General features: G+C 44.4%; 1 protein-coding gene across 6 annotated transcripts in view; it reads left to right on the top strand.

Annotated features, from left to right (window-relative positions):
• The first annotated feature begins 929 nt into the window (after nucleotides 1-929).
• The window catches only part of acads (acyl-CoA dehydrogenase short chain), a 141,684-nt gene continuing 124,977 nt past the window's right edge, over nucleotides 930-17,636 (top strand). For 3 of the 6 annotated variants that reach the window (XM_059988347.1, XM_059988344.1, XM_059988341.1), the window contains exons 1-3: nucleotides 930-1,099; nucleotides 3,362-3,427; nucleotides 9,101-9,264. In XM_059988347.1, coding sequence (XP_059844330.1) covers nucleotides 1,063-1,099; nucleotides 3,362-3,427; nucleotides 9,101-9,264 — 267 coding nt within the window. In that variant the 5' untranslated portion in view covers nucleotides 930-1,062. The other 3 variants (XM_059988346.1, XM_059988342.1, XM_059988345.1) reach the window with 2 other exon arrangements.

Here is a 17,636-nt window from a genome sequence, read left to right as displayed (position 1 = left end):
GAAAACATTTGAAGTTGCCGAGTCGTGGGGGGGGGGGGGTGGTGTTGGTGGGATGGAATTGATAGAACAAAAGGAGACATTGGATGAGGTTCTGGTGCTCCGCTGATAAGTACAACCTGAGGCATCTGGTTGATAGGTAATGAGGGCAGCTTGAGGAACGGAAAATAAAGGATCGAGTAAAAACTGTAAAATACAGAGCTGTGGGAAATACCCAGCAAATCAGCTTATGCTGATGGAGAGAAAAAACAGAACGGCACAGGCCTTTAAGTCAATTAAACTATATTCATAGTTAAGGTAGATATCCACAGTACACGTGGAATCGGACGTGCACGGAAATCTTGAGGTACCTGAAGGTCATGAATTTGATGTCGAATCTGGGTGGCTGCAATGCGCCCAGCCGACGATGGGTTGATGTATCTAAAGCTTGCATTCAGCTTTTTTTTATATATATAGCATCTGTCGGAGACCACTGATAGGTCAGAGTGGGAATGGGATGGTGAATTAAAGTAGCAAAATCTTGGAACTGGTGAGTACTTTCAGCTTTTTAAATCTTATATTTAGAACATTGGAGGTTTTTTAAATTTTCATCTACACCTGCTCCAATTTCTTACGCCTTAGCTCCAATGGTAGTACAAAACCCGAATGTGTCAGTCGCCTTTTTTGTCTCACTTCCTATTTTCCGTCACTTGCTTTCTCTTTACATTCACAGTGCTGCTTTAAAAGAAAACATTTCAATTATTACCCAGTTGTTCTCTGTGGTGAAAAGTTTTAGTTTACATTTTGCCCCTGCAGCCCCAGGGTTGTTGTTTGACAGAGTAATGCACAGTAACTAGTTTCCTCTCGCACTAAAAGTTGCCGGACTCATCACGACACCGAGACTAAGGTGACGTTAACGTAATACGGCAACGTTTTGCGGCAGCTCCCCAAAATACCGGACTTGCTGTGTATTGGAAGTTTAACTTTGGACTTTGGACATAGCAGCTCTAGGAGTGCAGGCCGTGTGCTTGGGAGCGGAACGCGAGGCCCGGGTCCGGGGGAGTCGGGTACGCAAAAGCCGGCCGGATGGGGTCGTTGCTATGGAGAGTCGTCGGAGCTCCGAGTGAGTTTGATAAGATGTAAACTTGTCAAGTAAGGGGAGGGCTGCACAGCGAACACTACGAGAGGATGGAATGAGGTGCCGCCGGAACCGGTGAACCTCTTCTGACGGAACCCGCCCTTTAAAATGACAACATTAAACATTCATCAGTTCACAGAACTCCTGTGGAGAGAGGAGCAAGGCGAATGATTCAGGTCTGGAACCACATTGTTGCTGACAGTCGAAACAGATGAAATATCAGTTTCTTTCCCCCAAAGATCATAGCTAACGCAGTGGATAGCCATTATACTGTCACAAGGATTTTATTAAAGTTATGGGAAAGGTTTTCACTTGAGGGTATGTTTACGCTCTTGTGATACGTATTCAGAAGTTGTTTGCCTTCATGTCAAAATATATTGATTGAAACTTAAAACAATTTTACAGGGCTCCACAATGAATGAAGGGCTGTTGTTTCCCCTAGGCTAAGGTAAATCCAGGAAGGGTAAAGACTAGTCAAGGATAGACCATTTGAAACTGAGAGCAGGCTGGAAAACTGTAAGTATAAGTAATGAAATGTTTGAGTCTGCAGGCAGAAAGCACCAAAAATGTGCCTTTGTAATGCTGAAAGAAAGACTTGCAGTACCTTAGCTCCACACACATTCATGCAGATAAACAAGATGTTAGTGGAAATGAAGAAGTTGTGCAGTGTGAATTTAGATTCAGCCAGGTAAATGAGTGTATTGGTTGAGGGGCATTGATTGGGCTTCCATTCAAAGAGAAAGTGGAGGGCCTTCGTTGGAGGTAGGGAAGGGTTTACATCCATTGTGGTAACTTCTACTTTACGAAAAGACCACTCACAATTTGATGGCCAAAAGAACTCCTTTATCTGGGACGGCAAATGATATTTACAATACAGAGGCTTCCAGGTACCTCGTGCGGCATGGGTGGAGGAACTATATACAATGCATACTGGGAATAAAAAGAACGGAAGTAAAAACCCCATCAACCCGGGATCCCACCTCTCGTTACCAACAGTTTCCCGATTAGTATTAACTTACTTTTAATAATACTCACATTACTACACTTCTCCCCCTTTAAAATCCAACATTCCCGAATATAGAAGAACTGGGAAATAAAAACAGTGGTATCATTAGCAACAGGTTACCAATTCAAAAACACCTAAAGAAAACATGGCAAATTCAACATTCAATCTAACAACAAAAGAAACTGTCCAATCAAAGATTCAGTCTGTCAGGAGGTTTGCGAGGGCGCTGTGATCTACGCACTACCCCCGGTGACCCAGCAGGCACCACTGGTGAGGATGTTTTGGGTGGATCTGGTGGTAGGGACACGAGAGGGGCCTGTGTGTCCGCGTGAGAATGTCCATCCTCCTCAGGGGACTCTGCCCCCTCTGGCAAAGTCACTGGTGGACATGCTTCCCCAGTAGTCTGTCTCCCCATTGGAACTCCATGGATCTGTCCACCTCTGAGCCGGAATCAGACGCAGGCGCACGTGGTCCTGATGTCTGCGGAAAACACGCCCATCGGTCAGCTTAACAACATAGGAGACTGGACCACTCTGCTTAAGAATAACACCAGGTAGCCATTGCTGATTGTTTCTCACATAGACATTGTCATCCAGTTCGAACTGTCTGTCTCGCGCATGTTGATCATGTCCCTCCTTCTGCTTTTTCTGCTTTCTCTCCACTTTTGCCTTCATGTCCGGGTGCAGCAAGTCCAGTTTTGACTTGGGTCTACGCCCCATCAGCATCTCTGCTGGAGTGCGTGCAGTCATAGTCTGTGGAGTGAGGCGGTATTTAAACAGGAAACGTGACAGCCGGGTACTAAGAGAGTCCCCTGTCATCCGCTTCAGGCCTTCCTTCACTGTCTGAGCAGCTCGCTCAGCCAAACCATTTGAGGCTGGGTGGAAAGGGGCTGTCCGAATGTGACGAATGCCATTCTGCCCCATGAACTCACTGAACAGCTCACTGGTGAACGTTGGGCCGTTATCAGTGACCAGAGTGTCAGGCAACCCGTGGACTGCAAACACTTGCCTGAGTTCGTCTATGGTTGAGGGGGCTGTGATGTTGCTCATGATGTGAGCTTCGATCCATTTGGAATGCGCATCTACCATTACAAGAAACATCTGTCCCATAAAGGGGCCAGCAAGGTCCAAATGTAGCCTAGACCAGGAGTAGACTGGCCACTCCCATGGGTGCAAAGGAGCTGGTGGTGGCATGTTCTGATTGGTCTGACATTGAGTGCGTGATTTTACCTTGTTCTCCAGATCCTGATCCATTCTTGGCCACCAGACGTAGGATCTTGCAAGGCTTTTCATTCGAGACACCCCTGGGTGAGTCTCACGAATCTCTTCCACAATCTGTGAATGGCCAGGGGGAGGCACGATGACACTTATCCCCCCCAGAAAATGCAACCATCCTGCAGACTCAGTTCAGTCTTGTGTTTGGCATAAGGCCTCAGTTCCTCTCCTTCCACAACTCTGGGCCAACCTTGTAAAAGAAAAGTCTTGACTTGAGACAGCACTGGGTCCTTCTCTGTCCGTTGCTTGATCTGGGTCGCCTTTACAGGAGTCGCGGACAGCCTCTGCAATGAAAACACAGTCTCTGGAGGCACATCTGGAGTAACAGGTGTCTCAGGTAAAGGGAGTCGACTCAGCGCATCGGCGTTTGCATTATCCCCACCCGCTCTGTACACAATAGTATACTGGTAGATGACAATGTGAGAGCCCAATGCTGTATCCTGGCTGAGGCTAGCAGTGGGATGCATCTGGTCTCCCTAAAAAGGCTCATCAGTGGTTTATAGTCCGTATAAATTGTGAATGCACGTCTATAGAGGTACTGATGAAAACGTTTGACCACAAAAACATTATCCAGACCTGTGTCTAGCTGTGAATATCCCTTCTCAGCAGCTGTCAGGGTACGTGAAGCAAAACCAATAGGCTTCTCTGAACGGTCCTCCATTATGTGTGAGAGAACTGCCCTGACTCCATTGGGCAAAGCATCGCATGGAAGGGTGATCTCCTTGTCTGGGTCACAGTGAACGAGCAGCTTCGCTGAGTGGAGGAGTTCTTTCACTTCCTTGAAAGCTTCCTCCTGCTCTTCACCCCACTGCCATTTAGTGTCATTGTGAAGCAGCTTATACAGTGGGGCCAAAACCTTTGAGAGGTCCGGAAGAAACTTGCCATAATAATTCACCATGCCCAAAAATGATCTGAGTTCAGTGACGCTCTTGGGGCTTGGGGCCTCCTTGATAGCTCTCACTTTGTCCTCCACTGGGCAAAGCCCCTCACCTGTAATCTCGTGTCCCAGGTTGGTCACACTCGGAGCCAGGAACACACATTTTCCGCATTTTCAACCACAGACCTGCATCTGAGAGTCTCTTCAGCACCTGTTCTAAATTAGCCAGATGCTCCCCCTCTGTGGCTCCTGTGATCAAAATATCATCAAGATACACTGCTACGTGCGGAATTCCCTGCAGCAAAGAGTCCATTGTCCTTTGGAAAATGGCAGGGCTAGACGCCACTCCAAACACCAGGCGACTGTATTTGAATAATCCCTTGTGCGTATTGATGGTGACATACTTTGAATCCTTGTCAAGCAGCAGCTGTTGGTAGGCGTGGCTCACGTTCAGCTTTTTGAACAGCTTACCCCCTGACAGGGTCACAAACAGGTCATCCACCCGTGGCAATGGGTACTCCTCCAGCTTAGAGACCTGATTCACCGTAAGCTTGTAGTCCCCACATATCCTCATCGTTTTATCTGCCTTCAGAACTGGAACAATAGGAGCCGCCCACCTTGAAAACTGGACAGGCTCAATGATGCCCAGCCCCTGTAAACGTTCCAGCTCCGCCTGGACTTTGCCTTTCATGGCATAGGACACTGACCTGGGCTTAAAGAAACATGGTGTGGCCTCAGGGTCGACATGGAGTTTCATGGTCACACCCTTCAGTGTGCCCAGCTCGTCCCTGAAAACGTCACTATACCACTGCAGAATGTCGTCCATTGTGCGTGCATACTTAATTTCATGCCAGTTGAGCTGGATTTTGCAAAGCCAATCACGGCCCAAAAGACTGGGCCCAATGTCCTTAACTATCACCAGCCTGGCTTCAGCCTTCTGGCCCCCGGCCGAAATATCCACAGATAACACCCCTAAGTGAGGTATGGGCTGCCCTGTATAGGTCCTGAGTTGGAGCTTAGATGGTCTGATGGGAGGCAGGTTGGATCCCCATGTCCTCCTGTAGGTCTCTTCACTAATGACCGATGCTGTAGCCCCTGATTTAATCTTGAACTTAATGTCCTTTCCCTTGACAGTGACTGTGGCATAATATGGTTCAGGTGGTCCCTCATCTGTTTCCACCCCAAACACGTTGTAGGCACATGCTGCCTCTCCGTCTGCTTCTCCTCGGTGGTGTGTGGCTGCCCGAGTCTGCTGAGCTTTCCCCTGCCCAGGCTTAACCTTACCCTTTATGCTCCTGCACTTTTTAACTAAATGTCCCTTCTTGCTACAAGCATGGCAGACAGTATCTTTGAATTTACAAACATTTGCATAGTGCATTCTTCCACACTGAAAACATTCCACCGGCTTTGCCTGTTTACCAGTCTCCCTCCTGACTTGGAGCACTGCTGCTGACTGCAACCCCCCATATCCTTTCTGTATATCCTCGGCATTATTAGGACCCATCTCCATGCCTTGGGCAATCTCTAGGACTTTCTTGGAAGTCAATGGTGGGGTTTGTTCAAACAAGCTGCGTTGTGTGACGTCATTATTAATGCCGCATACTAATCTATCACAGAGCATGTCATCCAACACGCAATGCTCTGCCAGCTGCCAAAGCTCAGCCACAAAATCGTCCACAAACTGACCTGGCTTCCGGACATGGCTGTGAAACTTGAACTGTTGAACTATAACCAAAGGCTTTGGATTGTGGTGGTTCCCCAAGAGCTTGACCAGTTCGTCGTATGGAATTTCTCCCGGTTTCCACGGTGTAGCTAAGTTCCTTATCAGCTTGTATGTCCATGCCCCACACACACTCAGGAGAATAGAGTGCTTCTTAGCCTCCTCAGTAATTCCATTAGCACTGAAAAAGTGGCCCAACCTTTCCTCATACTCCGGTTAATCCTCGATTTGCTCGTCGAACACACCGATTGTTCCGAATGTAGCCATCCGAACACAAGGCTCCTCGCCCACTCACAGCTCCTGATCGAAAACAGGGCCGACCCGTCCACAAAACCAGTTTACCTCGTCTCCAAAAATATGTGGTAACTTCTACTTTACAAAAAGACCACTCGACAATTTGATGGCCAAAAGAACACTTTATCTGGGCCGGCAAATGATATTCACAGTACAGAGGCTTGCAGTTACCTCGTGCGACATGGGTGGAGGAACTATATACAATGCATACTGGCAGTAAAAAGAGCGGAAGTAAAAACCCCATCCACCCCGGATCCCGACCAACAGCTTCCTGATTAGTATTAACTTACTTTTAATAATACCCGCATTACAACATCCATGGTAAAGGAAAGCAAGTTTGGACCAGGAAAATGGAAATTTTCAGAGTGCTGGGAGACATCAGAAGTGTCACAGATGTATGCAGGTATAGGCTGGACCTGGGGAGAAAGGAGGGAGTCAAAATAGGAAGGAACAATTTTAGTGGAGCAAGGGGCAGGCTCAAGGTTTCCTGCAGAAACATGCTAGTAGAAATAGTGTGTGCTTAAATGAATGTGACTGGTGAAGGGTGACTAGTCAGTTATTGGTAACTAGAAGCAAGAGGAGGTTCATCTGCCCCTTCTTCCACTTAGTAAGATGGTAGCTGATCTTTTACTTCAACAACAACTTTCCTGCACTAACAGATATCCTGATTTCCTTAATGTCTTCCTTCCCATTGATCTCTGCTTTGAATATAATTCCTGATTGAGCCTGTACAGCCCCTCTTCGGCAGAGATTTCCAAAGACTCAGCATTTTGAATTTTAAAGAAGTTATTTTTGTCTCTGTCTTAAATGGCCAATCATTTGTAGTGGATCTAGTCTCCCCAGCCAAGAGGGACACTATATATCTTGTCATACTCCATAAAAATTCTGCATGTATCAGGTCAACAGCAGACACAATCTCAATGGCTCTTCAAATGGTCTTAGACCACCTGGACAACACAAACACCTATGTCAGGATGCTGTTCGTCGACTGTAGCTCAGCATTTAACACCATCATTCCCACAATCCTGATTGATAAGTTATAGAACCTGGGCCTCTGTACCTCCCTCTGCTATTGTATCCTCAGCTTCCTAACTGGAAGACCACAATCTGTGTGGATTGGTGATAATATCTCCTCCTCACTGACGATCAACACTGGTGCACTTCAGGGGTATGTGCTTAGCCCACTGCTCTATTCTCTCTGTACACATGACTGTGTGGCTAGGCATAGCTCAAATACCATCTATAAATTGGCTGACGATACAACCATTGTTGGTAGAATCTCAGATGGAGATGAGAGGGTGTATAGGAGCAAGATATGCCAACTAGTGGAGTGGTGTCACAGCAACAACCTTGCACTCAATGTCAGTAGGGTGAAAGAGATGATTGTGGACTTCAGCAAGGGTAAGATGAAGGAATACATACCAATCCTCATAGAGGGATCAGAAGTGGAGAGAGTGAGTAATTTCAGATTCCTCAGTGTCAAGATCTCTGAGGACCTAACCTGGTCCCAACATATTGATGCAGCTATAAAGAAGGCAAGACAGCGACTATACTTCATTAGAAGTTTCAAGAGATTTGGTATGTCAACAAAAACACTCAAAAACTTCTCTAGATGTACTGTAGAGAACATTCTCACAGGCTGCATCACTGTCTGATATGGGGTGGGGGGGGGGGGCTACTGCACAGGACTGAAAGAAGCTGTAGAGGGTTGTAAATTTAGTCAGCTCCATCTTGGCTACTAGCCTACAAAGTACTTAGGAACTCTTCAAGGAGCAGTGTCTTAGAACAGCAGCATCCATTATTAAGGACTCGATCCCCAGCACCCAAAGCATGCCGTTTTCTCATTGTTACCATCAGGTAGGGGGTACAGAAGCCTGAAGGTACATATTCAGCAAATCAGGAACAGCTTTTTCCTCTCTTCCATCTCATTCTTAAATGGACATTGAACCCATGAACTCTACCTCACTTTTAAATATATATTATTTCTGTTTTTGCATGATTTTTAATTTATTCTATATATGTATACTGCAAATGATTTATTTTTTCTTCTATATGATGTTCTGCATTGAACTGTTGCTGCTAAATTAACAAATTTCATGACACATGCCACTGATTATAAATCTGATTCTGATTCTGAAATAATATAAGGGCAGTTTGCTTAATCTCTCTTTGTATGACATGCTTAACATACCCGGAATTAATTTGCTGAACCTTTCCTGCACTCCTTTAGCCAGGGAGATCAGATATATACAGTGCTCCAGAAATGGTCTCACTAGGGCCAGGTGTAACTGAAGCTAGACATCTTAATTCTTGTACTTAAACCTTCTTTAATAAAGACTAGTGTAGCTTTGGCCTTCCAAATTGCTGGCTGTACTTGATGTTAACTTTCATCTTCCCATCAGTCATGACCAGGTTTCCAGTCCCTGCAGCTGAGAAACATCCCCATGGCATGATGCTACCTTAACCATACTTAACAGTAGGGATGGTGTTACCTGGCTGATGCACAGCATTAGATTTAACCCATACGTACCACTTAATGTTGACATCAAAAAGTTCCACTTTGGTCTCATCCAATCTTCTTCCACACTTTTATAGTATCTTCTAAGTTATGCTTCACCAAGTCTTTACAGAAAAGGATGTACTTTTTTTAAAAAAAAATCCAGGTTTCTTCCTTGCCACTCTCCTATAAATACCCTATTTGTGCAAGGCTATGAATTTGTGAACTGTTCAAGTGGGTAGATTAATCAAGCAATTTCAGAATATTCTTCATTTTGCTTTATCACAATGCGATTCAGCTGACATTTTCTCCTTCTAGCCATGAAATCAAAATGTCTACGCCAACTGCACACTGTTTATCAGATGGTTGAGCTTCCAGAAACTCATCAGTTGTTGAGAGACACCTGCAGAGGGTTTGCAGAAAAAGAACTTGTTCCAATTGCTGCGCAGCTGGACAAAGAACATAAGTTTCCTGCAGAACAGGTAATGCGTTTCAAAGAAATCTGTGGATGCAAATGGAAACAGAAAATAGACTCTTCTCCACACTTCCACCGTTAGTATCACGTCTCTCTTGCTTTCCCTCCCAATCAGCCCACTACCTCAATTGATGTCTGTATTTCTAAGAGTACAAGAGATCTGAAGTAATGATATCAGTGAAACATGGGTTTAAGATTTGTTTATTACAAATTGGTGGTGGTAATGATCTATTCTTCCCCTCCCTCCACAAGCTTTGGCCTGCCATCTTCTCCCGAACTTCAAATTATCTTTTGTTTTATCCCTTTTTCCTAGTACTGATAAAGGGTCTCAGATCTGAAACATTAATTTTGTTTCTCATACCAACTTGATTGTGGATCATTGACTTTAGTAATGCATTAGAAAGTCTGAAATAATGCCATGGGATATCTACTGTAATTATTTGATTTACTGTTCACCATAAAATGGGATGAACATAGTGTAACATGGACAACATAGCAGATCTTATTGTGCAGTTTAATGTATAAAAACAAGATGACATGTATTTTAGAAATAAAGTTGAATAGGAATTGTTTAATAAATTAAAATTGGAATAAGAGAGCAGTGTACTTTAATCTGAAAATGCACAAATTATTATAAGCATTAAGGTAATTTGTTTTTTCTCTTTTCCAATTCCCACAGAGGGTCCTTGACTAGAAATGTTAATTATGTTTCTTTTTCCACGGATACTGCCTGACCTACTGAGTGTTTCTAGTGCTTCCTGTTTTTATTTCAGATTTCCAACATCTGGAGTTCTTTTTGACTTTTCTCCCTGTCTCTATTCTCTTTCTCTTAAATAGTCTCTTCTTTTTCGCACTTCCCACATTTCCAAGTAGGAAATGTGTAAAGGAAGACCGGGAGTTCTATAACTCAATATACTGTATACTTCTGAAACCCTTTGTGAATTGATATATGGAGAGTTGATTACTTCCTGCTCATAGTGGGAGTAGGGTGGGGTGGAGATTGGGGCTCAGGTACAGGATGTTCCTTCTCTTGTCCACTGTCAGTACCCTGGACTCCAAGTTAGCAGCAGAGAACCATAATATTATTTCAGACATTGTTACTGTTTTAAAACCACAATATGGTATTTGCTGCCATCTAGTTTGTATCAAAGATGCCAGACATCTGATGCCTCTCCAACTTCAATGGCTTACATAGATTAAAGCTCACTGTAGTATAGGTTTATAATGATCAGACACCATGTATATTATGTATTATCCATGCAAAGAGGTATATGTTCTAATCTCCTGAGCACAGCTTTCTGAACACTATAAGACTTTTGGCAAAGATCAAAGGTTTGAAAGGTACATTTAATGTCAGAGAAATGTTTACAATGTACATCTTGAAATGCTTTTTCTTCACAACCATCCATGAAAACAGAGGAGTGCCCCTAAGAATGAATGACAGTTAAATGTTAGAACCCCAAAGCACCCCTCCAGCTCCCCCCACATGTAAGCAACAGCAAAGCAACAACTCCCCCCCAGCCAGCAAAAAACACATAAAGCGTGAAGCAAAGCAACAGCAAAGACAGACACAGTTCTCCAAAGACTACTCGTTCACCTAGTATTTGATAAATGACTGTGTGTGTCTCTCCCCCTCTCTCCCCCTCTCTCCCCCTCTCTCCCCCTCTCTCCCCCCTCTCCCCCCTCTCCCCCCTCTCCCCCCTCTCCCCCCTCTCCCCCCTCTCCCCCCTCTCCCCCCCTCCCCCTCCCCCCCCTCTCCCCCCTCCCCCCTCCCCCCTCCCCCCTCCCCCCTCCCCCCTCCCCCCTCCCCCCTCCCCCCCTCCCCCCTCCCCCCTCCCCCCTCCCCCCTCCCCCCCTCTCCCCCCCTCTCCCCCCTCTCCCCCCTCTCCCCCCTCTCCCCCCTCTCCCCCCTCTTCCCCCCCTCTTCCCCCCCTCTTCCCCCCCTCTTCCCCCCCTCTTCCCCCCTCTTCCCCCCTCTTCCCCCCTCTTCCCCCCTCTTCCCCCCTCTTCCCCCCTCTTCCCCCCTCTTCCCCCCTCTTCCCCCCTCTTCCCCCCTCTTCCCCCCCTCTTCCCCCCTCTTCCCCCCTCTTCCCCCCTCTTCCCCCCTTCCCCCCTCTTCCCCCCTCTCTTCCCCCCTCTCTTCCCCCCTCTCTTCCCCCCTCTCTCCCCCCCTCTCTCCCCCCTCTCTCCCCCCTCTCTCCCCCCCCTCTCCCCCCCCTCTCCCCCCCCTCTCCCCCCCCTCTCCCCCCCCTCCCCCCCCTCCCCCCCTCCCCCCCCTCCCCCCCCTCTCCCCCCTCCCCCCCTCTCCCCCCCTCTCCCCCCCTCTCCCCCCCTCTCCCCCCCTCTCCCCCCCTCTCCCCCCCTCTTCCCCCCCTCTTCCCCCGTCTTCCCCCCTCTTCCCCCCTCTCTTCCCCCCTCTCTCCCCCCTCTCTCCCCCCTCTCTCCCCCCTCTCCCCCCCCTCTCCCCCCCCTCTCCCCCCCCTCCCCCCCCCTCCCCCCCCCTCTCCCCCCCTCTCCCCCCCCTCTCCCCCCCCTCTTCCCCCCCTCTTCCCCCCCTCCCCCTCTTTCCCTAATAAGGGAGAAAGAGGTGTCTCAATTTTACAGCGACAGGAGAGACATAATAAACAACTTGCTGATTTACAAAGTTAAAAATCTGTTGCATTGCTTTTTCCGAGCTTTGTGCCCAAAGCTCTCTGGTCTCTGGGCACACAGCCAGAGATATTCCGTCTCTCACTGCCAGGCCACTGACCTTTAGTCCACCCGTCTCGAGAGCCACGAAATCCCGGATCTCTGAAGGTGAGCTAATCTCTTAGACGGCATGTTTGGCATATTGAATAATGGCCAGTCATGAAACCCCTTCCAGCAAAGAACTGAAGTCAGCATGTAACTCCAGGTCAGAATCTTCAAAAGTACCCTGAAAGGGAAAAAGAGAGATACTGAAGATGGAAATAGAGCTGTTTCTGAAGATGCAAAGGAGTCACCATTAGGTGCCATTTCTCATCCTAAGCTCTTTATTGCTACGTAAATGAATGATTAAAATAAGCAGACAGAATAAACAGTTCTTTAAATGAAATTATTTAAGTTAAATTCTATCTTAGCAGACTTGAAACATGATTTCAAACTTGCATTAAATACCAGGAGGGGTCAATTCACTCAATTCCAAATACTAAAGACAGATTTTTACTTTTTCAAATTTCTAGCCAGGAAATTTAATTGTGTAACCCATTGCTAGCCCAACAGTGGATAAGGGACAAAGGGTTAATTTTGCTGTAATGTGTAGTTCAGTAACACTCTGCTTGACTAATCTCTGAGGGTAGGTTGGCTGATTGTTTTATTTTGAAGGCCATTTAATTGCAGGGTTATTATCTTTGGAGTCCTGTTTCATCAATGTCACAAACTGTTTGCTTGTTTTCCCTGGAAACAATTGATTGTTTAATTTATTATACAGCAGCCTAATTTTTCCTCAGCCAGTTTGTGTTGTCCACAGAGATTCTGATCCTTCCTATTTTCCAATAATAATGATTGACGAACACACTTGCATCACTTGTAAACCCAGTTTCCATCTTTCAGAGACAGCAGTGAGCCCAGTGCTGCCATTGCTCGTGTACTTACCCCACAGACATCCAATTCATCAACTTTAAAAATGCTATTCCTTTAAGATCAGGAAGATATTTGGAATCAGAATCACATTTAACATCACTGATATACATTTTGACATTTTTGTTTTGCAGCTGCAATATAGTGCAATATGTAAAAATATTATAAATCACAGTAAGAAATATATATTAAAAATAAGAGTGCAAAATTAGAGCAAAAATAGAGAGGTGGTATTAATGGGTTCATTGTCCATTCAGAAAGCTGATGGTAAAGTGTTCCTAAAATGTTGAGAATGTGTCTTCAGACTCCTTTTATCTCCTCTTTGATGGTAGAAATCTGAAGAGATGTGTGATGGGGGTTCTTTGATGTGTGATGAATGCTGCCTCCATCACCTTTTGAAGATGTTTTTGATGCTGGGGAGCCTGGTGTCTATGTTGGTGTTGGCTGAGTTTGCAACCTTCTGCAGATTTTTCCAATTCTGTACAGTGGCCCCTCCATATCAATCAGTGAGGTAACCAGTTACCTGCTCTCTCTGGTACTTCTGTAACAATGTTAAAAAAAAAGCAATATTTTCTATAAGCTGTTGTGAAGTGAATAGAAAAATGTAAAAAAATGTAAATCTGAAATTAAAACTGAAAAAGAAATCTGAGCTTTTACTTCATATTGATACCTTGGATCATCTCCTTAGTCTCTTTACTAACCATTTATCAGATGCTGCTTGACATGGTGTGTTTTAACATCTTCTATTTCGCATAATCATGAGGTAACATTTTCTCCTTTCAGCTAAAACATCTTCTATGTTGCATTAATAGAAACTAAGTCTTCCAAATGGATAGGAGGAGATAGAGATGGCATGCTGGTAAATCTGAGATATATTTAAAAGAGGAAAATTAGATTGCTTTGATCTTCAATTTCTTCACTTACAGACCCCAGTCAATTTGACTTGGCAACAGCATCTCCTCCACAACCTCCATCAGCACAGGTGCACTACATGTCTGTGTGTTTAGCCCCTGCTGTACTCACTGTATACTTGTGACTGTGAAGCTAAGCACAGCTCCACTACCTTATTTACATTTGCTGACATCAGCACTGTCATTGGCCAAATCAAAGATGGTGATAAATCAGCATATAGGAGGGAGATTGAAAATCTGGCTGAGTGGTGCTGTAACAACCTCTTTCTCAATGCCAGCAAGACTGTGGAGCTGTTTGTTGAATTCAGGAGGAGAAAACTTGGGGCACATGAGCCAGTCCATGTTTTTGGGAATCAGAGCTGGATGGAGTCAGCAACTTTAGTTTCCTTAATGTTATCATTTCAGACGATTGGTCCTGGATCCAGCACATAAATTCTGTTATGGAGAAAGTATGCAATTCCTCTACTTTCTTAGAAGTTTGTAGTGGATAAGGCCTAGTTCATCACAGTGAAGCCTTCCCAACCATTGAGCACATCTATAGAGAGCGCTGTCACAGGAAAGCAGCATCCATCATCAGTGACCTCCACCATCCAGGCCATGCTCTCTTCTCACTGGTGCCATCAGGAAGAAGGTACAGGCGCCTCAGGGCCCACTCCACCAGGTTCAGGAATACTTATTACCTTTCAACCATCAAGATTTTGAACCAGAGGGGATAATTTCACTCAACTTCACTCTTTCAATCACTGAACTGTTCGAACAACTTGTGGACTAATTTTCAAGGACTCTTCATATCACATTCTCTATACTTATTGGTTATTTATTACCTATTATTTCTTTTTGTATTTGCACAGTTTGTTGTCTTTTTCACTTTGGTTGCTGCCTGTACTGCTGGGTGTGGTCTTTCATTAATTTTATTGTGTTTCTAGTATTTACTATGAATACCCACAAGAAAACAAATTTCAGCCTTGTAGGTGGTGACATGTATGTACTTCATAAATTTACTTTGAACTTTGGTATAGTACCAAATGTAGTATTCAAAACATTGTGAAAAGCCTGTGATTGCATCCTACTGCAAGTGGGACTCTGCATTGAAAGGTCTTGGCCCAAAACCTCGACTGTTCACTCTTTTCCGTAGGTGCTGCCTGGCCTGCTGAGTTCCTCCAGCATCTTATGTGTGTTGCTTGGATTTCCAGCATCTGCAGATTTTTTTCATGTTTGTGATTAAAAATAATCATATCTGCTTAGTACCATCAGTCATTTAAGTAATTATAATTTAGTCAGATGAAAAACAGAAGGGTACCCCCTTGATAAATTGGCTGATTATTGAGTGTATACAGTGCAATATGACTGAATGTTTCTTTTTATTATCTTCCAATAAGTCAACTGTAATTTTTAGTTGTATTGTACATTTAATGTCTCAAGCTGCTTTACAGGAGAGAACTTGAAATAATATTTGTCACTCAGCCTTATAAGAAGCAATTTGGAATAGTTAATTAAAGAGGTAGCTTTTAGAAGAATCTCAGAAATAACCAAAGCTTCGATGAGAGCATTCTCAGATACCATTATTTGAAGTGCTGTTTGAATTTACTTACAAGGGATAGACACTGCCTTACAAACAGAGTTGTTTTATCTATATAAAAAAACAGAAATTTGCATTTTGAAGATAGCTTAGGAGTCTGCAAGCACATACCAGAATATAAATTCTCATATCCAGACCATTCCCCAGATTTGCTGGAAGAGTGATGCAGGTGCCTTGTTTGATATAGGCCAATTAGTATAGCCCTTTGTCTTATGTTTAGCTTTGGAATACAAGAACATCTCATTGTCACTTCACTTTGCAAGTCACATCTCCAGAGGAGTAAGCCTCCTTCTGTGGGCCAGCAGCATGTGTTCCATAGACACCTTTTTAATTGCAAAACTGAATGCATGTTTTTCTTTTGAAGAACAGTGGTTCTTGTTTGTATTAATACCTGCTGTCCCTATTTTGCACTCCCAAAAGATGTCCCGTGTGTGATATTAATGTAAGGCAGGTCACAGAAGTAATAAATAGTGGTGTAATACAAGAGATGCTGCTATTGTTTTTAATATAACCTCTCCAAAACAGTTTACCATGATCTAATGAAAGTAGAAATTTTACTACATATATGTGTTAAATACGTATATTCTTATATTTTACTGAATATTACATGTCGGGAGTGTGAAATTCTCTAAGCATAGCATTTTAACACCAAGAACAAATGTGCTAGGAAGAAGAAAGTAAGCTCATTTACATAGTGTCTTGTTGTGCAATCAACACACTTAAATTAAGTATTTTTGGAATGCAGAGGTCTAATGTAGTTAAATTTGTGTCATGTCTACTATGAATGCTCCTTTCCTTAATGAGGCAGACTCTGATTGGCACTGCACAGTAAAAAGATCATTTCATACAGTCAGGACCTTTGAACAGTCAGCCATTTCTCAATGCTGACTTTCAAAACTAGTGTTTGATTTTTGTGTATAGCCTTGGTTTCTTCCTTAGTCCCAATTTAGAACAATGAATTTATAAACAACTTGGGAAAATGGTATTCTTGCCGTCTCATACTAAGTCTGCCTGCGGATTAATAACTCAGAGAAGAAACTGCAACAGGGAAATCCAATTTAAGGTAATCCCTGTCTTAATTGTGTACCAAAATAGAACCTTTAAAAGAGGGATAGAATACTTAAGAGGTCTTCACATGAAATGGTTAAAAAAAAATCGTTCTCAAAGTGTGAACATTTCCTTAACCCCTTCCGATAGTGGAAGCCCTGATGTTAGTATCATGGTTTAGAGTCTGAGTAATTATGTGGGATGGAGGATATTTGATCAGTCACTGTTTTTACATCACTCACAGTTCAAAGCTCCTAATATTTCCAAGCAGTTACTGTGAGGTCAGATTGAGAGCTCTGAGCAGAAAGCTTTGGTGCCTTCATAGAACATAGAACAGTACAGCACATTACAGGCCCTTCGGCCCACAATGTTGTGCCGACCCTCAAACCCTGCCTCCCATATAACCCCCACCTTAAATTCCACCATGTACTTGTCTAGTAGTCTCTTAAACTTCACTAGTGTATCTGCCTCCACCACTGACTCGGGCAGTGCATTGCACGCACGAACCACTCTCTGAGTGAAAAACCTTCCTCTAATACCCCCCTTGAACTTCCCTCTCCTTACCTTAAAGCCATGTCCTCTTGTACTGAGCAGTGGTGCCCTGGGGAAGAGGTGCTGGCTGTCCACTCTGTTTATTCCCCTTAATATCTTGTATGCCTCTATCATGTCTCCTTTCATCCTTCTTCTCTCCAAAGAGTAAAGCCCTAGCTCCCTTAATCTCTGATCATATTCCGTACTCTCTAAACCAGGCAGCATTCATAGTCTCTTTACTTATTTCCTGTGTATTTGCACTCTCTTAAGACAATAAGACTATAAGGCATAGGAACAGAATTAGGCTATCTGGCCCATTCAATTATGGCTGATCCTTTTTTTCTATCTCCTCCACAACCCCAGTTCCCAGCCTTCTCCCTGAACCTTTGATGCCACGTCCAATTGAGAACCTATCAATCTCTGCCTTAAATACATCCAACGACCTGGCCTCCACAGCTGCATGTGGCAACAAATTCCACAAATTCATCACCCTTTGGCTAAAGAAATTTCTCTGCATCTCTGTTTTGAGAGGGCACCCCTCTATCTTGAGGATGTGCCCTCTTGTTCTAGGCTCTCCCATCATGGGAAACATCTTTTCCACATTTACTCTGTCTAGCCCTTTCAACATTCGAAAGATTTCAATGAGATCCCCCCCTTATCCTTCTGATTTCCAGCAAGTTCGGACCCAGAGCCATCAAACGTTCCTTGTATGAT

The sequence above is a fragment of the Hypanus sabinus genome, chromosome 13 (assembly GCF_030144855.1).
Source record: "Hypanus sabinus isolate sHypSab1 chromosome 13, sHypSab1.hap1, whole genome shotgun sequence".
NCBI classification, from domain to species: domain Eukaryota; kingdom Metazoa; phylum Chordata; class Chondrichthyes; order Myliobatiformes; family Dasyatidae; genus Hypanus; species Hypanus sabinus.
This window is presented reverse-complemented; position numbering and strand designations above follow the sequence as displayed.